At 41.0% G+C, this 22,515-nt stretch overlaps 2 protein-coding genes across 9 annotated transcripts in view; one reads left to right on the top strand and one right to left on the bottom strand.

The window, feature by feature from the left end:
- Positions 1 to 22,515, bottom strand: part of uacab (uveal autoantigen with coiled-coil domains and ankyrin repeats b) — a 48,325-nt gene that overhangs the window by 18,083 nt on the left and 7,727 nt on the right. For 2 of the 7 annotated variants that reach the window (XM_079663448.1, XM_079663450.1), the window contains exons 1-3: positions 3,951 to 4,079; positions 2,620 to 2,705; positions 1,827 to 1,957 (exon numbers count right to left, since the gene is read on the bottom strand). In XM_079663448.1, the coding sequence (XP_079519574.1) occupies positions 1,827 to 1,957; positions 2,620 to 2,705; positions 3,951 to 4,053 (320 nt within the window). In that variant the 5' untranslated portion in view covers positions 4,054 to 4,079. Of the gene's footprint in view, positions 1 to 1,826; positions 1,958 to 2,615; positions 3,438 to 3,950; positions 4,080 to 5,118; positions 5,259 to 22,515 lie in introns of those variants that run through there. The other 5 variants (XM_079663452.1, XM_079663453.1, XM_079663451.1 and 2 more) reach the window with 4 other exon arrangements.
- On the top strand, positions 18,396 to 21,197 carry LOC307028437 (uncharacterized protein). 2 transcript variants are annotated; one of them, XM_079663455.1, is made up of 4 exons: positions 18,396 to 18,992; positions 19,466 to 20,018; positions 20,155 to 20,333; positions 20,527 to 21,197. In XM_079663455.1, the coding sequence occupies exons 2-4, from the start codon at positions 19,683 to 19,685 to the stop codon at positions 20,888 to 20,890; spliced, it is 879 nt and encodes a 292-aa protein (XP_079519581.1). In that variant the 5' UTR covers positions 18,396 to 18,992; positions 19,466 to 19,682; the 3' UTR covers positions 20,891 to 21,197. The 2 variants fall into 2 exon arrangements, 1 of the variants encoding a protein (XP_079519581.1); XR_013804989.1 differs by lacking the exon at positions 20,155 to 20,333 and having other exon boundaries at positions 18,400 to 18,992.

Genomic DNA, 22,515 nt, shown 5'->3' with positions numbered 1-22,515 from the left:
CTCAGGGCCAGTTTCCTGCTGCAGGGACATGTGAGTGGTGGCTTGCTGTGATGTGAACTTCTGTTTGCTGCTAAGCCCTTGTCAGCTAGCTATCACCACTGCACAGAATGAGCAGGTGTGATGTATGGGCTAACCTCACTGGGATCCAGTTAATGCCAGGGCAGATTTGTAAACTGTTTACTCAGCTGGAAGCAGCGATAGAGCAGTTAGAGCTGAATTCATTAGCTGAACACAGTGAGGCTAATCCAGGGCAAACCAAATTATATATTAGGGCTAACGGTTTGTAATTAGTTTCCCCACAGAGGTCCATGATTACAAGGCATCACCACTCAACATTCCTATGTTGGCTTTCGCAGAGGACAGCTAGCCAACGACACGTGTTAGTGTCTGTGTGTGGCCCGCTGTACTAAAAGCAGACTTGCTGAGTTGCATTTGCGGTTGACTTTTGTTTTGGGTAGTCTTGGCAAATGCGTGACCTCTTTTGATAAATATTCAATGTGTTGATTTTATAGTTGTGGTCCGCCCTGCAGGGGAACACTAAATGATGTTTGTGCATGTGTTTGTTTACAAAAACCCTTACAGTCACTGGATTTAGTTCAGACAAATTCTAGCACCTTATTATGAGACCAGGCATTTATCAGGTTGTGTGTACACATGTATACAATCATTGGTCTGTCCAATGGTGCCACAAGAGAATTCACACGCTGCTCAAAATACTCTGCACCTTTGCTTGTGTGCTCTGTGGCTCCATAGTTTTATGCTAACAAAGCCTTTATGAAAATAAATCTGAGGCACAGGCCAGAGTTCTACCAGGGACTTCTTCATATATCTAGGATTAAAGGAGGGCGCCGAGCCTCCCATAATGCTGGTGTTGGAATCTGGTTACTTTTAGCAATATAACCAGGTAACTGCTTCTTTAAACAGCTCAATGCAACATTTCACCGATATATAATTAACAGAACCATAAAAAGACATCTGTAGAAGATAATTAAATGTTTTGGATCAGCTTTGTTCATGTTTCAGTTAAATTGACCTACTTTTGTACCCACAACTTACATTTCAACCTATTTCAATCTTTCTGTTCTTGTAATGACACTTGAAAAGGGGGTGAATCCAGCTCTTAGCAAAGCGAAAAACGATTCAAAACCTGAGGTTCCCACTGAAAGATTCTAGCATACAAAATAAGGTTCTTGAAGATATCAATAGATCCTGATAATAGCCTGCAGCTGGGCCAAAATGTATTACTTTCTGTTTCAAGCCCCACAGTGGCCAAGATTTGAACTAACAGGGAGTCATTTCCTGTTGTGACTACATAAACAGCCTCCAGCCAATGTGCTCCAGCCTTCAGCAGCCACAAACATTCTTTATGCCAGCTCCCACACTGACCTCTAGTCAGATGGACACCAAAAGAGAAACTTCAGGACATAATAATGGACACATGATAATATGCATCTGCAATGCCTTCCAGATGCAGAGCAGCTGGGTGAAGGTTTGAGTCGGAAATGTGCATGGGGGTCAGTTCAGCCAAGGGAACTCTTGGGTCATGCAGGGTGACTTTTAGGCCAAAGGGAAAACTGTTTTTGCGCAAGAGATTTGAAAGAAATGTCCATCTAAGGATGCTTTATCTGAGTAACAGGGGTGGGAATGTGCTGCGAGAAGACCACAACAATGTTTGGAATTTGTGACATTCAGCATTTTTAGATTTTGAAATATTAAAACATTTATAGTTCGTAAAAATCAAGACAAAACAATGTAGACACATTGAACATGTATGTGCTTATGTATGTTTTTATACTCTAGATGTGTGTGTGTCCGTGTTTACTCACGCTGAGCGCCCTTCCACGTCGAGCTTGGTTGGGATGATGCCCTTCTTGCTGAGAACAGCAGCCACCTTGTCCAACTCTCTGCGCTCCACGGCCTTCATCAGCCGGTCATCATACTTGTTCCAGTCAGTGTTCTGACAATGAGGAAAGAGAAGTATCAGACACACAGCGTTTTAAACAGTATTTACCAAATCGAACATTTAAACAAATATTTGTCCAAATACGTGCTTAATTTAAAAAAATAAAGTCATAACTATAATTTGGTTCCCAGTCATTTTGGCTTACTAATAAATACAACAGGGACATATGCTTAGGAAGTCTATTTGTGACTTAAAGACAACATACATACCAGTAATGTAATTTGTCCTTTTGTAGTACAATAATAGACCCAACTTAATGCAGAATAAGCCAAGAATGTGCTGTGCTGCAGTTCCACTATCCCCCCTCCCTGAGTGATGGCTGTTAAGCACGGGAACAGAGTACTTTTAGGGCTTCTGAGAGGCACACTTTAAGTATGGAGTCTTAAACAGGACGTCAAATGAACAGAAACACAAGAACACATTTTAAACCTAACTGATAAGCATTTGTATGTACATAGCACCATTGCACAAATAGGCAATAAGAACATATTTAAACTATAGACATATGGCAGCACTCACAATATACTGTAGTACTCTTTTGTTATCACAAAACATTCATTTAAATTCATTTGTAGACAAAGCATGAAATCTGAAGAAAGAGTAACAATACAAGTAAATCACGGTGACAAACTTAAATACTGACAATGAATACCTACAAAGTGCATGGAGGTGCATTTCAGCCAGCGGCTCATCTTGGGTGAGTGGAGCTGGTCCTTGCACCGTGCTACTGAAAAGGTCGCCACTGTTGCGGTTAACGAAAGCAAAAATAGAGAGAAAAAAAGTGTATAAAAAATCCCCTCAGTCTCTCAGTGCACTCAACCAGTGAGTGCACTAAAAAAGAAAGAGAAGACAGAAGGATGACAGTCTACTGCTGTGGAGGTTCAACCTCTGGAGTTTCCCTCAGTTGAGGAACAAAAGTTCATTTGGCAGGATTTTCTAAGCATTCCTGTGTTTCTCACGGGCTCAGCCTGAGAGTTCATCACTGCACAGCAGTGTGGTTGATGGTTAAAGGGAGGAGAAAGAGGAGTGAGAGGAGGAAGGAATGGAGGTGGAGAAGCAGTAGGGCCAGCCCTGCCAGCCCTGGGACCTGCCCTGGCCGGCAACTGCAACTCCTCCTCGGGGGGGAAAGTCAGCTCAGCCTGGCTACCTCTTGCCTCCCCCAAGTGCCTCCCCCTCTATTCTCGCCTTTATCCTCAAACCTTGGGTTCAACTCTGCTTTTTTTTCTATGTCTTCCTCTTCTTCTCTGGGAGAAGCTACAACCTAGTAGCTTAAAAGTAGCAACTAAAAAAACTCTCTTCCTCTTCTCTATGAGTGGTCTCCAGCGTCTTCACCCACCAAATGGCAAGTCAGTCAGGCTCACTGGGGTGAATATGTAAGCTCTCGCAGGTTTAAAATATCACCCCCTCCCCGGTAAACAGCGGTGGTGCAGACAGCCCTGCAGACTGGTTACCTCTTTATTTTTTGACCCTCCAACCTTTATGTAGTGACTGATAGGAAGACAGGGGCTAAGAATACATTCTGGACATGCCTGCACTGTGAGTAATGGCTTTAGTGTCTCTCACCACAGCCAGCATGAAACAAGGCCAGTCAAAAAGACCTTGCTTACATTGCCACCCCCCACTGTGCACCCAGCTTGCCTCCATCTGAAAATATTAATGTCAGAGGGGGATTATGGTTTGCACATTTGAAGTGGTCTCGGCAGTGACCCTCACAGAACGCCAGCGGGGCCAAGTGCTGCTGTTAACCCATCCATCTAAAGAGGGTGGTGGGGCTACAAAGCCCCCTGATCCGAGCTGCACAGGAGCAAGGCTAGATGTCAGACTTTTTACAACCAGCTATCTGCAGCCCCACCAAAAACTACAACTACCCTGTCTCTTCATTTACGCTAATACCCACACACACTTTAATAGCACAACCTTTTACTTTTTTAGGTAAACAACCCAGGAACAAACAGGTACAGATACAGCCAGGAACGGGTTATTTTACCGCCTGCATCAGCTCCCTGTAGCCTCGTGTTACCGTCTGCTGCCAGACTGGCGTTAACAGAGCGGCACTGATCCACTAACATGCAAAAAGACCTTCTCCGCATGACATGTCATATGAAGAAGTAGGTCTCAACTTACGAAAGCTGCTCGCCCTAGCATAGAGACAAAGGCGCCAAAATGGCACCTAGCCACGCAGCATCTGTGACATTGGTCACTTAAATATCTCACATGGGTGTGTTGTTGTGTACGTGTGCCTATTTGTTTGGGAATCTAGTTAGCAGGCAAGAGTGAACACTGCAGTAGTAACTCACTTACTGAAACAATCATACATACTTATATGCTTGTTGGTATAGCTTGATAATTGTTGCTTCATAAAATATTTGATCATAGCTATTTGTAAGTTTTGTTTTTACGCAGAGTAGTTAAATGATCTAAACTTAAATCACGTAACTGCAGCCTTTAAGAGCAGGAAAGATGATGACGAGAACACATGACGATATCTAGTTTCATATCATGACGTAAATGTATCTCCCTGCTTGACTTTCATATGCTGTAATAACGCCAAGAAATGCAAGCACATGAATATGTGTAAAGTTTATTTTAGGTGACTGAGTTCAACAACATTTAATCTAAGTTGTGTAAGGCTAAAAAAGCCTGTCTTACAATAAATATGTTGGTAAATATGTTCATTGTTTTGTGAGTTTAAAAGTCACCTAAATATTTAAAAGGAATGATGGTATAATATCAGTGGATTATGAAAATGAAATTGGTAGACCGCATTCCCATGGGCTAACATATGAGATGTTCGGCAGCAGGAACAAAAGAAGGTTTACAAGGACCATAGTTCGTTCGGTTCATGCTATTATTTTCTAATTTGCACCAAACAGGAAGTAAAGGTGAGGCTGATGAGAATGTAATGTCCATCTGGGAACATGGACCAAATTTGGGAAATGTAGAGATATTGCGTTGTTTTCGAAGGAAGTGAACCAGCCATCCAATTAACCTTGCCATCCCTAATGCCACACTGTTAGAGAGGCTTCAAAAAAAGATAGGGGCTGTTGCAGAGAAGTAAAATAGAAAATGTGTGTAAACCAATCTCCGTATAATAATATATAAATAATAATAATGGGCAAAATCGAAAACAGGCTGTCCTGGAATTTTACCTTCACCTGAGTCAATTGCATCATAAGTTGTTGACGTCGATGCAGAGCAGTCATCCCTTGCTGCGTGCAACTGAAACAAACACATTACCTAAAGCATCTATTTAGACACACTGACCTTCAGGACAAAACATCACCTGACACTGGATGAGCCAGTTTAGACTTCTACCTGTCCACACAGATTATTTTGGGTGTCAGATAGAGACTGTTGTCATCCTCAGGTTTTCCATCACTGTCTGCGGACTGTAACTCTTTCCAACACCTCAGTTTCCTGCCTCACTCAGACCCCCCGCCAGTCTAATGGCCCTCTAATGTCCTCCCAGATGAAATCATCAGCAGGAAATATCAAACTGGTCATCTGATAACAGCCCAGGGCAAAGCCAAAACATAAAGCTGTATGCCAATATGTCAAGTAGTAGTGGTGTCCAATACCAAACTACTAATGTGGTTTCATAAGCTTATGGTAATGAGGATGTTTATGATCTTAGGAGACATCTTTGAAGAGACGTTATGTCATGAAATGAAATCCTTTGACATTTGCAGTGAGGGGGTGGGGGGATAGGTATCTAGAAGTACAGACCATTTACAGTACTTCTTTTTAAGATAAGTACTTTACATTATGGATCAAACCTAATTTGCCTGAAGGACAAGTTCTTAACTCTTTGTGGTCATATTGGCCACTAAGGGGTATTACTTTCTAAGCGTGACTGCCATAAGGATGATAACCAAGTCCTGGTTTTGTGAAAGATGCAATAAGAAGGTAATCTAAAGCTAATATGAGATTTCAGCAAATCAAGGTGTCTTTCAAATGTAAAAGTTTTTAGCACCACTTTCTGTGATTTGACCACACAATTCCCTTAACAACAGATGAGCAAGAAACACTATCTGTGGAAAAGCAAGGATGGAAATTAATACGACAAAGACTTGACAATACCTCCTTAATAAACAATACCTCCTTAATTAAAAAAAAAACAGGACTGTAGACATCCTCTCCCACCCCCTTATCTATTACATTTTAGTCATGCTTGAAAGAGATCATTTCATGGCCAGAGTTGAAGAGAAATAATTACAGCGACCATTAATTCTTACATTGTGCATAGAGGCATAGGATTGTTGTCAGGCAGGCTTTGCAGCTCTGAATCCTTTAATGCCTATTTTGGTGTGATGATGATGCACACTAAACTGCTTAATTTGGATTCTCAAAACTCCAAATGACACAGCATGCCATTACTATCAAATTATAATTATATTTTGTCCATTGTTATTCAAACGTTACATAACTACAACATTAGATGTAGAACATGGCTCTGTTACCACCACAGTGTCATATTAAGTGTTCACAGTGATACAGATTACACACAAACATTATTACATTGTTACAGTTGAGCTCTAAGATTAGATACTGTGTCCAACCTCTACATGGTAACATGGCGAGGCTGATGGGGTGTTCATTGATTTTGCAGCTATTTGGTCAGAAGTGTGGCGCTACTTTATCCCAATTGGGGGTAACTGTTTATATTTGTTGTATCATTAATAACTAGACATACCGGTTTGTGACATTACAATAGCTGCAAGCTATGTGTACCTCTCAGTTCAGGCTGATTTATTTGTGTAATAAACCCTGGAAGCGAAAAGCCTAAACCTTGGTAGCATCCGTGTTAATGACAAGAGAGCTCAAATACCAGTAACTGTATAACGTAAGCCTGTAGAGAGTACATGAGTCACAGCTGTCACCCAAGAATGGATTTAAATGACAATACAGGAACAAACAATGCTGGTCAAAGCAGTTATCCATTAAGAAACAAGTTTTTCTTGTCCTGTGAGTGAGTGCCTTTAAAACACATACTTCCGCTAGTAGTGGACCAAAGTTATTATTAATTCAGTGGGAAACAGGATTTTTAAGGACACTGTTTTCTCTTTCCGTGTCTGCAACCCGCTCTCACATAAACAGGGTTTTTCTGGGACTGCCGTTCGCAGTAGCAGTTTAACACCTACAGTCCCCCAGCCACATCAATATACACCCCTGTCTAATCTGTGGCGATAGACCGATGCACAAAGTGGTGAAATTGTGCAACTGTCTGGGCATGTGGAGTGAAAGTGACATCCCTTTAAGGGCAGATACAGGAATGGTGGAGGAAGAGAAAGAATGTCTAAAGAAACAACAAAGTAAAAGAACATTTGATGAGGTGAGAAAGTGACAACATATAGCCCTCCTGAAAGCAGTCTGTTGTTATGGGACAGGTAAATGGATACTTCAGAGTGAAAGCTCCTCTCTGATTGGGCCACGTCCCCACTGACGAATCAGACCAAGTGTCAAAAGTAATGAGGGGCTCTGATTTGTTATGAGTGCATTTCTGGGTAGCTGCTAAACACTGAGCACTTTGCTGGGCAGTGTGGACTGGATGCAGGAGGACGGACAGACAGACACGCCCTCTGGTGGTGGACACACAAATTACAGGTCTAAATCACCCTGGACTGTTTGGATCCAGGAAGACAAAGGAAAGGGTGCATCCTCTCCAGCGATATGTGCTATGTCAGTCACAAATACTGTGTAAAGACTTGCCTAAGTCACACTGTGAACCTCGGGGGGGATGACACTTCTTCCTTACATTCTAGTGGGAGCTGCAGAAACTCGACAGCAAAAATATAAAGCCATGTTCAAAGCAGGAAAAGCGGCATGTTATTTTTACTTGATTAAAAACTGATAGAGCAGCTGTTTTGTTACTCTCCTCCTATTTTTGTTGTCTAAAAATATAGTTAGACTTGATAATTAAAGAAACAAAGCACTCCCATTTTTGTTGAAAATGTACCAACATGCTGTGTGACTACAGGTGCTTTGATACACAATGTTATACAAATATACAGTAAATGTGTTTTTTTTGTAAACATTACTAATTTTCCCAAGTTTGCCAACAAGCTTCAATCAGAATATACAATGCTAGATGATTTAGTAAGGTTATTTCTAGGAAAATAAAAAAAGTGCAGGCTGCCCTCAGATACTGATCAAAACTGATAAGATACCTCTATTTTTTTTACAATGCTTTGGTTTAGCCTTGAGCCTGTTCCAAACACAATAAATCTGTGTAGTAAAGTTGAATATCGGTGGATTCCTGATGCACTCTTTAGCTATCCTCACTAATGTTTCCCACAGATCAATATGGAGTTGGTCCAGCTACTGGGTCACACCATTTTAGATGACCTATGACCCAGAGGGCAACGCTTTTCCTTGCTATTTTCCTCTACTTCCAACACCCACTGCCAGGAAGGGAGCTCGGCTTTCCAGTTACCCAAACTCTGTGACCTTTTCCGCCTTCAAGTCCCCAGTGAAGGCAGTCTTCACATGATAATTAAATACAAAAGACCATAATATAGTTTCTGATAGACAGTTCTAGGAAGACAATGGTGCCATTCATGGGAGAGATGTGTCAAACTACTCCATTATCAGTTGAAATCCAAAAAACTAGATAATTGAATCTGGACAAAACCTCTCTTAAAGTATATCTTGTGTATTTCTTGATATGGCAATTATACTAAATAAATGTGAAGGCTTCTACCATACTGTGACTTTAAGATTAATAAAGCTTATAGAAAAATATTGTTACCGTTCTATCTTTTTTTTTTGTCTCAGCAGGAAGAGCCTTCAAAGGGAACACTTTGCAGTTGTTCTGATAAGATGGTTACAAGGTGCACTGCTGGTTTCTGAAGTCACAAACTAAGATATGCAGAGCTAACGTGTGCCGTTTCATGGCAGCAAATACAATAATCCATTCACATGAAGCTAGTCTGTAATGAACTGCTCAATTTAAGGGAAAATGCAAGCCGCAACAATATGTAAATATATAAACACTAATATGCCACTGATATTAAGAAACTCACGCACTAAAAGCTGTGGCTTATTGCGCCAGTGTGTTGATCTCCGGATCAGGGGAGCACTGGTTCCATCCCCACTGCAGTCCGCATGTCGATGTGCCTCTGGGCAAGACCCTTCACCACAAATTGTAAGTAATTAATGTATGCAAGTCGCTTTGGATAAAAGCGTCTAACAATTGACATGTACAAAACTAAAGATCCACCTAAATTGTAATTTCATCGTTTAATTTTAAAGGGACAATGCACATTAATGAACACTTTAGATAAATAATGCTTCAAGTGTAAATATGCCGGATTTGAGCTTTGAGCTAATTTCCATCCGTAGTCCCAGGCTGACATACAACATATAATTAATTAATTCTGACATCTTCCTCTCCTGGGATGATTGTCGTTCCACCAGTTTGTCCAGACTGAAATATGACACACTGAATGATAGATGGGCAACGTGTTTTACAAAGATTCATGGGGAGAATGAATCAAGTACTTTAGTGTTCCAATGATATTTCCTCTAATGCCAAAATCAGGTCAAATGTATAGAAGGGGTCTACTGTAGACTTCAGTTTAGAACAAATACATGCAAAACTAATGGCAATCCTATCAGCTTTAGTTCCACTTTGTCTTAGCAAATGAGAACACGCTGAAATTAAAAAGAGAAGATGGTAAAGACCTGCTGAACCACCACATGTAAGTAAGCATTGTCACTCAGAATAAAGTATGTTAAGACGATGCTGACATTAACACTTAGCTCGAAGCATTTTAAAAGAAATGAATTCATTCCAATCAATTGAGAGCAAACATAATTATGAAGGCACAAGTTCTGTAGCTTTGGTATAAGGTTAAAATAGCAATTTCCTGTAAAATACCATGGGCTTAACTGACAAGTTTGAATAACCATCATTAAAACAACACTGTCAGGAGAATTAAAAACAAGCATGGTTGAGGGCTTTGGCTATAGATGTCCTCTGGTATGGCTGATATTATTGCAGCTGGTCTGAGGATATGAAGGTGAAAAAAGGGCAGACAGAGAGCCGTGGGGCTGTGAAATTATTAACAATCAGGGATGTGACAACTGTGCTTTAATGCTAATGTGGTTGAAGCAAGTATTGTGAAGAATGAAAGCTTGTATTTTTTCTATCTCACCTGAAAGCAAAAGATGACGCAAATTACAGAAAACAAAACAGGAGTCTTTTGTCTGACAGAGCCGTATTTGGTTAAATATGAGCTCTTTGGGCATGCTGGTACTTGGGCAGAAATACTGGTGTTGATGCTTGTTTGGCCAGCTCTCACAAGTCATCACACCCACAGGCAGGGCCAGGAATGTGACTGGAGGGTTGGTCAAATGGACTAACTCTTTGTAAAAACATGCGTAGACTCAAAAATATTTCTCTGACATCTTACGCAATTTATTAAACAATGGTTGCTCCATGCCATAATTAACTTTCATTAGCTAAGTGGTTAGAATTACATTTAGTCAAAGGTTATAACATTTCTATAACCACTTTACAGTATTCATTAGTGTACACATTCTATTCAATCACATCTGCCAAGTTTTAGGTAGAGACCTCTGATAAGAAAATATGAAAAGAGATATATATATATATATATATATGTATGTAATACAATTAGGAAAAGAAATCGTAGAAAAATACATTTGAGCTGCTGTTTCCAATTCCTGAAAACATCTCCTGACCTACCCATGATGTAAGATAACGATCGGGTAGCTACAGAGCATGTGTTGACTTGCCCCTCTGAGGAGTAAAATGCTACACCTATTGTTCCTCATGACCAAGCTCTGGAGAAGCATGTCTTCCCGGAAAAGTCTCATTACACATGTCAAAATGCCTTCAAAACACGTGGACCTTTGGAAGTCACATCACCCTCCTTCTTATCTGCTACCAAAACGTCAGTCATCTCAGCCGGACTTTGTGTTGGTCATCAAAAGTCAGTCAACATAGGAAGCCAACGCCGGTGTTGAAAACAAAGTCTTCAATTAGGTCCAACACATTTTTCTGACGCTGTCTTTTCTGCAGAGGGGGGACTTTGAAAAGTGTCAAAACGGTTTAACCTACTTTAAGTTTCTGATAAAGCAGAGACACTTGTCTAATCTGCAATGAGTCAGAAAAATACAAACACAGAGCACAGCGTGAGGGGGCTTAGTCTGTGCCATTTCACAGAAGTTTGTCCCTCATCAGCAGAATCCTTGTGCTCCTGTTGCACTCCACGCCTGCCTGTACATATGTGTGTGTGTGTGTGTGTGTGTGTGTGTGTGTGTGTGTGTGTGTGTGTGTGTGTGTGTGTGTGTGTGTGTGTCAGTTCCAGCCCACCCAAAGTCAGTCAATAAGCTTAGCCCCCTCTCACATGACAACCTCCCCCAACATTTCGCCATCACTAACCCGTCATGGTTCATGTTACACATTCACAGTCCACCTACTGTATCTAGGCCCTATATAATTCACACATGACAAACAAACAAGACACCTAAATGCACATCTCAGCAACCACACACACACACACTAATGCTGGTCTCCTCTCAGCATGGGAACGCAGACGGGTGACACTGCTGAGATGACCTCATGGCTGTGCCTGCCCCCATGGAGCCAGACATTAATCCTAAAAACACAGACCGTCACACTACCACCTACTCTACAGACAACACAACGTCCAGCCTAAATAAACTTCTGCTGAGCCCGCCTGAGAGCTCGCCTCCTACAGTCACTATAAGTACAATGTCTATGCAAACTAACACACTAGGATATGCTATTCTACATGAAATCTGCAGAACTAAGAAAGAAAACTACACATTTTTCTAAAAAATACAAACGGGAAGAATGGAGCCTCCAGTTGGTCCTTTGTTCCAAGCAAGATGTCAACTCCTACAACCCACTGCCATGAAATGTGATATAGGGATTCATGGACCCCTAATAGGGCTGACCCAAATGCTTCAAAGCTGCGACCGTTGCCATTGTTGCCAACGTACGAATCAGCATGGGGGGCTTAGTAGTAGACTTGAAGAATAGCCGCTTACAAAAAGCACTGCTAATACTGTGGTAAATACGTTCAATTTCCTGTTAATTCTTCACAATAAAAGCCCTGTGTGATCTCGTTATTTAAAGGCTTTTATTGTTAAAATCAGGAAATGCTGGGTTTCAACCTGATGTGATTCAACAGAGTCATAGACGACTGGTACTAAACTCCAGAGTTTCATGCAGATAGTCCTGAAAAGTACTGAAAGCTGAACATAGAGACTTTTAAAAGCATCTTTCTCTCTGCTATACTGCACGATAACTTAGGTTCATTATTATTATTCTTAGGACAGCGTTGATTTAAAACAAAAAAAAGGGCCAATTTATGTGACAGCAGTGTTAACTTTAACAACCCAATGTAGCACAAATGGACTTTATATTTTATTAAACAATACATTCTTTCAGAGAACTTTTGAGATCTTGATATTTCCAACCCCACTGCTTCATTCATTTTCCCACAGCTTGACATAAACAAAAAGAGCTCTGCGCTGGAGCCTGTTGCAGAAATCACGTTATCCAATTCCCCACAAAGATGCTTCAAGAAGCATCCATGTGTTCAGCCTTTACACAGACTCCTGGGCAGTTGGGTAAGTGCTTGCTATTCCTTATTTTAGCCTTATATACTTGTTGTTTGAAGCCTGCAACCAATGGCAACCAGAGGCAGGGATCTTTACTGAACTCTTTCAACAACCAGCTGGTTACCTGACAGCTGACATAGAGCTGTATATCTTTCAAAGATGGGAATGAATGGTAACCTGATTTGTTGGGAATTCAGCCTAAGTCCTACCAAAAGAACATCATTCATCTTCCAGCTCATTTGTAAGCCAAAGGTTTCCCTAAACTTATAGTTTTTACTTCATAAACTTTGATGAAGTCACTGCTGCCGTTTGATTAAATGCAATCCATAAATATATGAAACCACAGAACTGCTCTTTATTCAAGTTAAAATAAATGGATACTATAGGTAATAAAAGGAGCTAAATCTTGGTTATGTTTTCCAAAAAGGTACAAGGAATCTTTGCCATGAAGGTAGAGACAACAGAGCAATCTTATAACATTACGTTTTACTGTTGTGGATGAATAGAAAAACGTGTTTCAGACACACAATGAGGTATGGGCGATCCCTTGAATGCATGAGTCTGACAGCATTCTTTTTCTCCATTGTATAGCTGAACATCTTCCTGACAGTGCAGCAAGAAGACCAGTCATTTAGTCTGACAGCAATTGTCAGACGAAGGGTTGAAATGTTCTTGTAGTCTGTCCGAGGTTTAACTCAAATGAAACGTTTAGTCTAAACCAACTCAAGCCCAAATAGCAGACAAAACACATACTTTGAAAATGAGGGAGGAAAAGAGGATTTTCTTAATCCCAAGCCTTCTTACCAGCAGAGGGGTAGGAATGCCTGCTGGGGGTCTCCGAGTTGAGACCCTAACTTGCTGCTTGATAACGTTAAGTGTGTCCGCAGGGCTTTAAACGAAGCTCAGCAGCTTCTGAAAGATTATTCAGGGGTCCAGGAGGCTGCAAGTTCCCACACTGTTTATTATGATTATAAATCAACAAACTTCTCATCTTTCTGTAACATGGCAGTACTATAAATACTGATTCTACTTTGGCAGACAATTTGTCTACATGCCATTTCTCTCTGGATTGGGAAAGCAGCGATTAAGGTCCCTGATAGAACTCACTGTCACAGAAATGTTACAATATCCATGTTTGAAAACAAGTGAAACTCTCAACTTAATACTATCTCACAAATCAAATCCACTGCACCCTTTACTACACTGCTGTCCTTTTCCCAACAGGCTTTAGAGCTGACTGGAGCAGTGTAAACTCCTGGGTTGAATTTCAGAAAAAAACATTACTGAACCCTCCAGGGAGCCGCTTGAAAAGCTTCAGCAGGTGTTAGCACAGAGGAGCGAGATAGACATGAATCATTATTTTATTTTTTTAATTAAAGTTTCAGTTCTAAAAGCAAACTACACCCTGCTTTGGTTACAACTTCCCAACAATATAGTCCACCGTCATCTGGCTCTTCTATCCCACCACTACGCTTTCATTGAATACACCCGTAACACCACTTCAATGGCAAAGGAGGCACTCGCATGTCCTTCTTAGGAGGTGTGCTGGGGGAGAAGACAGAATGAAAAGGTGTCGAACACAAAGAAGCCGGAAAAAGTACCGGAAAAAATAAATGTTGTAAGAGAAGGGGTATGATACACTTCCTACAGCCTAACATACATTGACTGATAGATTATAGTGTGAGCATCGGCCTCATCAACGTTCATTTCTGATAGAGATTTTAAAAATAGCCCTGTTACCTTTAGGTGATACTCTAATAATGGTTGAGGACAAAGCCATGAGGGGTCCTTGAATGGAGGCATACTCCTTGATTAGCCTTTCAGTACACTTTGCTGTGTCTGCCTGCTTCTCATTAGGAGAGCGTTCAACCAATCACTGATAAGGGCTTTCATCGGTTTTGATGAGCAGCCTCCGTCTGCTGTTGAAATTGTGTACAACAGAGAAAATGTGGTTATGTAAAAGAATAGACAAGCCTGAATCTGCCTGCCATAGATTCAAATCAGACCATTTCTGAACCCTTTCATACATGAATTATGAAAGCCTCACTCGGGATCTTTTTACCAAGTGTTTTTATTGCTCTTGGGGCATGAAAAACAAGATTTTAACTTTAGTTTATTTTTATCTAGTTTTTTCACATTTAGAAAAAAAATGTTTTATATGTCCACTCAGGTGGACATTATGCGTTAAAGTTTGAACTGAAAACATGTACATTTGGCAAAAATGATAAATAAAGATGTGTAAACTTAAAATTACATTATAATATCATAAGTATATTGATTTAAGGCTCAAAAAGATATTGCAAATTAAGTATTTTCAATAAGAACAGTAACGAGACCCTCCAGAAACACGCGGGCAAAAATCCTTGATTATGCGGGCTAAAATCCTTGATTATGTGATTAAACATGCAGGTTTTTATGTGATTTTATGCTGTGAAATTGCGGGAAGTTGCGAAATATGCGAAAAAGAATTGATTTTTTTTTAAATATTGGGCTGTCTTATTTATTCTCTCTCACACACAACCTGCCACTAACGTTAAACCCCTTTCCTATTCAATTAAACACATTCAATGTTTATTTATTGTAAAAGCAATGGGGCTATTTTAATCACACACACACCCCCCCACACCCCCCCCCCCACACACACACACACACACACACACACACACACACACACACACACACACACACACACACACACACACACACACACACACACACACACACACACACACACACACACACACACACACACACACACACACACACACACACACACACACACACACACACACACACACACACACACACACACACACTTCTCCGCCTCATTCTGTTTTCATTTACTCGTTCGTTATCTGACCGGCTTCAATCTTGTAGGCTACTCACTTCGTTTCTTGTAGCCCTAGAAAGGGTTTTGAGGTTGATGCCTCGGTGAACGTGAGTTGTTTGGCTTTCTTGTCCGCAGCAGCAGAAAGCATTTTCGAATGTTTGAATGAATCAAAGTGGGTCGTCACCGTCGATTTTCTCTTATTCTTCAACACAGTTGCACGGGGTGCAGAATAGTTTCCCCCCACTTTCGTGAAAGACATCGGGGTACTGCTTTGCCCGGTCTTTAGCAGAAATGTTCGTCGTTTGAGTTCCACACGTTCACTCTACGGTGTTGTTTACCTTCTGTGATGCGCGAGCTGATGACGTCATCATCATCACTACTTCACGTCAAGACGAGTTCACTTTTTTTTTTCTCAACTTTGTGTGGAAAAATGCGGTGATTATGCGGCCTTTTGATAAATATGCAGCCTTTTAAAAATCTGCGCCATTTTGCTGATTATGCGGTAAATTCTGCGATCGCAGGATCGCGTTTTTCTGGAAGGGTCTAAGTAACACTATGAATTTCAGTTGAACAAGGCCGGATTAGTACCTCCAGGGGCCCCTGGACACTGAGCACTCATGGCCCCCCCCACCCCACGTACCAACAAGTAGCACCACGCCTACCCAATCCTACCAACATGACCAATATTTAGAATTTTCAGTCAATCTGGCATGTCAAATCGCACACCTATTTGTCAAAAGCAGGGACGGAGCCACATAGTTCAACCAAAGTAGATCTAGCCTTTTGCCCTTTCAGTCAAAAATCACAAGACAAAGATACGGCTCAAGAACAGGGGCGGACTGGCCATCTGTAGAATCTGGAGAACCACAGAACGGCCGGTCGTCAAGGGCCGTTGACGGCCGGCCGGCCCTTTAAACATTTTTTGTTTAACGTCATCATTTAAATTGCGCTGACGGCCGACAGAGGGCGACAGCGGACACTAATGCAGTTGTGTGGTTCTTATCTGTCAAATAATCACACACGAAGAAGAAAAAAGACCGGCCACACGAAGAGAAGGAATTAGACTCCGTGGCAGACAGGGAGAATGAAAAAACATGGATAAAAATCAAAGAAAACGAAGAGAAAAAGGTGGGGCCGAGAAGGCAAGAGAAAAAAAGGTGAAGTCACTCGCAGGTGAAGCATATAAATGTAGCAAATTGACAGACCTTTTTGGCAGCAGCGCTGCTACGAGCACTATCAGCAGCAGCTTAGAACAAGTGCAAGATGATGAAGAGAATGATGAGGGCGCGAGCTCAGATATACAGCCAGCCTCCTGCATTCATGATGACGGACAGAGTTGAGCTGGTGGAAGAACCAGCTCAACTGGCACATACAAGTGCAGGGCAAGAGCAAGAGGTGGGTGAGAATTATCCCTTGAACTCAGTGGCGTTTTCTCCTGGAGGCCAAGGGAAGCTAGGCTTCCCATGTTTTTTTGAATTGTAGTTATAATTTTAATAAATAAATAAAAACACTTTGTTTAGTTTCGGTAATTATTCTGCCGGCCCATCTCTCCCCCATTCTCATTGAGTATTTTACAAAGAGTGAAACAGCGCCCCTCTAGATGTTAGGATGAAACAGTAGATTGCACTCTATGTTGCGAGAGGAGGCCAGCCGAAATTGGCTTCCCTTGGTGAAAGAAATCGAGGGATTGACCAATCAGATGAGGCTCGCGTTATGCCTCACAATCCAATCAAATCGCATCAACTTCAGTTCGTACTGTAACTATCATCACCGCCCTTAAAAAGTAGCAAGCAACTGAAGCAAGTGCAATTATGGAGGGTGGAGATTTGGAGTATTTCATCAAAAATAATTTTACTAAACTTCCGCTACAGCAGCCACTAAAAATTAAATCCGATGACAGGCCAATGGCCAAACTGGAGCTGTGTACAGCAAGGAAAAAAGGAGCGAATCGGACGTAAAACTTTAAATAATAAACAGCGGATTTCTAACATTTGACATTTCATGTCTCCCCCAGGAGATTTTTTAAAATACTAACATAATAATAATAATAACTACGCATTCTGGTACACTCTGAGAAGAAAATAAATACATCTATTACTACCCGACATATTAATAATATTTTATGCCATTGTTTGTTTTTCACTTAGTTCTGACAGCTGAACTTGTCTGTGTGAATTGTGGATAAGGGTAGATAGCCCCAATTGTTCTGTGACCTGTCAATCATCAAACTGGGGGTCGTATTTCATTGTGTTCATTTTTATCTGAAGTTGTACCCATGGAAGTATAAAGAATAGTTCTACCGCAAAGTTATTCTCTGTGGGGACTTCCGGCAACAATCTTGATTCTGATTGGCCAGAAGACTCGAAAAAACATCAGCAAAGATGTTTTATTGAGAAGATGATCACTACGTGACAGAAGTTTTCAAAACCGTTTATGGACTCCGGTACTTTCAGTCTAACGCCGACTGCATGCACAGTGTTAGAAAATCGGGCCTTCAAAATAAAAGTTTGATTTTTTTTCCACAATAAAAAAATATATACTGTATATATATTTTTTTCAATATTTTTTTCTTCACTCACACATTTGCGACCCACTCGAAACGGGTACGGGACCCACTTTTGGGTCGCGACCCACCAGTTAAGAACCGGTCTAGTTGTTACTTGATGTCACCAATATTGTTATACCTGCAGGGGGCGCTACATAAAAGGATTGGCAAGATATCGACGAGTGATTCGGGCCGTTTCTCAATGTCGAGTAGCGCTGCTGCAGAGCCTCTATTTCAAGTATATTACGTCATCGAGTGGCGCCGAATGCTGGGTTTTTAAAATGCATTTAAACAGTCCTTCGGCGCCACTCGATGACATAGTGTACTTGAAATAGTGGCTCTGCAGCAGCGCTACTCGACATTGAGAAGCGGCCTCGGTCCATCTGGCTTTTTGTCGTCCATCTTGGTTTAGAGAAATGTATCATGCACTTACACTGACTTTCCACTGAGTGGCATTGTATGGGATGATGAAATAGGGTCCTATGTAGTGGCTGATGGTGCAACTATGCCGTCAAAACCCATGCATATACAAGAAAACACCTTTTGAAAAGCTGTCCACTGTAGTAGCCTCTATGCGTGAAAGGGTTTTTAAACATACCTAAAGGGACTTGGTTTTGTACGATCAACAGTTTTAAACAATTATATATTCATGGGTACCAAGTACTTCATTTCCGGAATGCCCGCCATCATCTTTGTGACCGACTGACAGTTTGTTTACACTCGTCATGGCAGCAAACACAGCGCATTTAAAAGGGAAAGAGAGAGAGAGATATTTGTTAAAGACGGCGATTATTGGATGCGATCCCTATTTGTTACCCCCAACTGTATTTTGTTTATTGAATTCGGCTAAGTGTCTTCCCCAACTAACTTTTCCCGACATATATATTTATCTTGTTCACAATCCATCTCCATTCACCGGAGAGAGCCTGAAGGCTTTTACGAGCACAGATGCATATCAATACGCCGTTGCCGGGTGGGTGAACGACACCAAGATATGGCATGTGGAGAAGACACACCTACATGTGATCACAGCGAAGGTAAGTAATTTAACAACAATCATAAACCGTGTTATTATAGTTGTATTTATGTCTAAAGTGATGATGTTAGCTTGCTAGCCAGTTGCTAGTAAATGGTATTTCTAGCTAACATCATAACTCCAGCTGGCAGCTAGCTATATTGTTTTAAAGCAACATACTCTTCTTTCAATGACAAATTAATTCTTATTTTTTTCTACATAAGCAAGAGGTCCATGTTTATTTCACGATTCTCTGTCACTTGCACTATTGTTATATTTCGCGTTGCTCTATCTTTACTTGTTTTTTTTATTTCTTAAGGATATTGTATGTTGTAGCCTACTTTTGGAGCAGCCTGGGACTTCAGATATTAAATGCCAATCTGCGCTGTAGCTATTGTATTTGACAATAAACCTTGGAATCTTACATTTGTACAAGCTTAGGAGAGTTTAGCTTTTATATGACAAAATTAATGTTCTGCATTTTTCACTTAACAGGTCAATCATTCCAGGCTTTGAACAGCAAACCAACATCTCCATGGATTGCGGTGCAGGAGGACGGGACAGTGGTGATGGCGCATTGTACATGCATGGCAGGGTTAGGAGAGGTTTGTTCCCACGCAGCAGCACTTATGTTTACAGTTTTGGCTGCTGTTGAGAAGAGAAAAAACCATGCACAGAGAAGCCATGCACATGGACACAGCCTAGCACTAAAATGGTGAAGTACGATGAGGTGTCTAGAATCTTCACCATTAAAGAACAAGTTCAAACCGAAGACCTGTTTCAGCACATGAGACCATCTGCTGATTATTTCAAGTTATTCTGTGAACAACTCCACCAAAGTGAAGAACAAGAGACAAAGCCCAAGAAAAGTGCTATCCTGTCGGTCATTGAAGGCCATTCCCAAAGATACAGGCCAAAGACTGTACAACTGGATCTGCCAACACCCCTTACCAGTCTGTATCAAAGCAGCAGACTTGTACTGGATTTGCCTGCACTGCTAGAGGAGGGTGCCAAAGTATTTGAGGAGCTGAATCTCACACCAGAGCAGGTAAGAAGTAGAAATGACTTACGGTAAAATAAAAGCGTGTCACAATGCTAAATCCTAAACATCACTATATTCATTAAGAATAACTTCACTGCTTTCTGATAATTACAGCTCTTTTGATAGTTCAATTATTTTTGAGTGTTTGTTAGTTGAGGAGAAGACCAGGAAACAGAGTAGGTCGAGGGTCTGGTTTGAGCAGAGAGCAGGGAGAGTTACTGCGTCATCCTTCCATGAGGCAGCCAAGACAGAGAGCTCTTCGTCTTTGATTAAAAGAGTTTGCTATCCTCGCTCCTCTCAGTTTTCCACTGAAGCGACCAGGTATACGTATATACATTTAGGCAGCAAGACTAAATCATACATTCTTTCCACTACTTCTTCATGAATAAATACAATAATTGAGTAACTAGATATTATGATTGTAAAACAAGATATTAACATTCTAATAACAGTATTTTAGGGACTTTTTAAAAGGGATGAGTTTTTTTCCAAAATAACATGTTCTTTTCCTCAGATGGGGTTTACAAAACGAGGACACTGCCAAAAAGTCTTACCTGGTGGCTATGCAAGATCACCATGAAGACATCAATGTTGCAGCATCAGGGCTCATCCTCAACCCAGAGCTGCCATGGATTGGTGCATCCCCAGATGGTGTCGTGACCTGTGCTTCCTATGAGCCTGGCATTTTAGAAATTAAGTGTCCTTTCAGCGCTAAAGACCGCAGTCTACTTGAATGCACCAAAGACTCACGGTTCTGCCTGACCGTCCCTGAGGGAGGTGTGATGAGCCTAAAGCTGAATCACAGCTATACGTATCAAGTGCAGGCACAAATGTGTGTCGCAGAGGTAATGTTCTGTGATTTTGTTGTGGACACCTGAAGAACCTTTTAAACAGCGCATCATGTTTGATGGCGCATTTTTTGATGTTGCACATTCAAAGGTGGTAAACTTCATTAGAATGGGGATACTACCAGAGTTGTTGGGTAAATGGTTTACTGTGCCACGCTTCTCCCTCACTGCAACCTCTGACAAAACATCTGAGGGACATTAAGAAGCTGACAATAAATAAGCTCTTCTTGTCAGTCACTGGTCTTTTTCTTTTGTCTTCATGGTCAGGTTTTTGTTTACCCATTAAGCTTACATATTCATACACTGTAGATTGTGCAATAAATAACTGTATCTAATACTTGCAGATGCATTGTAGTATAAGTAGGAGTATTTAAAAAACCTCAAGGAACAAATACTTGGAAAAAGTTATGTTTATTAGTTAAAAACTGGACATTTTAATGCATTAATTGTAAAGATAATAGAGAGAAGATCCAACATACATAGAAAAGGGAATACACAATAAGCATTTTGTTTCATTTAACTGACGCTTTTATCAAAAGCGACTTACAAATAGTATCTATCTATTCTGTGGGTACCACAGATGGGCAGACATTACAAAGAGCACGGCCAACTGTTACCATTTTGTCAAGGGAAGTAGGTTGTCCTTGAGTGGCTGCTTGGCAAAGAGACAGCGGGATGGTGCTCTGAAGGGTGGTGTATTTGTTCCTGACCAGGCCAATGACTCTTTCCACATGGATCCTGACGGCAGCGAGTCCCCTTGTGGATTCAAGTTCCAGTGGATGCAGTTGCTGCTTGCCTTTGGTGAATTCTGGTATTTTCAACTGTGCATTATACAGTCCCAGTGTCTTTCACATTGAAGCCTCTATCAGCAAGAACAACATCTCCTGGTGATAATTTCTCAAGATATGAGCAGTTTTCTGTAATGTACTTGTCGCTTGTGCCCCCTCCCCAGCCCTTTGACACAAAGGATGTAACACCCTGTGGTGTTATAGAAATGAGATATTTTACAGTGTTGTGGTGCTTGTAATAGGAGTATGTTTGTGCACGTGCCCTTAAATTCTTTGGCTTCTCTACAAAAATTTCAAAACAGTCAATGATGGAAGTGCAGTTGCTAAAATTATCCCTGAAACACATGGGCAGACTAACCTGAATTTGATCTTTTGAGGGCCAAAATATAAGTGGTGACAGTCTGGTGACATACATGACATCTAAAGTATTGTTGAACATACTGACAACACTGCTCTTAGACATATGAAAAAGATAAACAAAAATATATAAAGGTAAGTTAAGCCTCATTCTCATCAGTGTTAATAAAAAGCTATGAAAGGGAGTCAGTCTTGGACCGGCTTTCACAAACCCAGACAGGAAGCCAAAACAACCATCATTTTAGCATTGCTTGGTAGGCCTGTTAGTTCCTGTACCATCTCATCATTTCCTTTGAAGGCTTCTTCCTTGAAAGACAGCACATTAACTTTGTCCTTAAGACAATTAACCTCAGCTCTTAATCGTGCACACTCGTTTGTCAATGCCTTGACTGTAGCTCGGCAGGTTGCCTTTGAGCATGGTTCCACAATACCTGAGCTAAGAATGGCTTGAGAGTAACTGTGGTCATCTTTCACACATTCTACCTGTTCAACTAAGGTGATGTCAAGCCC

This window comes from Notothenia rossii, assembly GCF_949606895.1.
Source record: "Notothenia rossii genome assembly, chromosome: 2".
Classification (NCBI taxonomy): Eukaryota; Metazoa; Chordata; class Actinopteri; order Perciformes; family Nototheniidae; genus Notothenia; species Notothenia rossii.
Note: the sequence above shows the minus strand (reverse complement) of the source record. Positions and strands in the feature narration are given on the sequence as shown.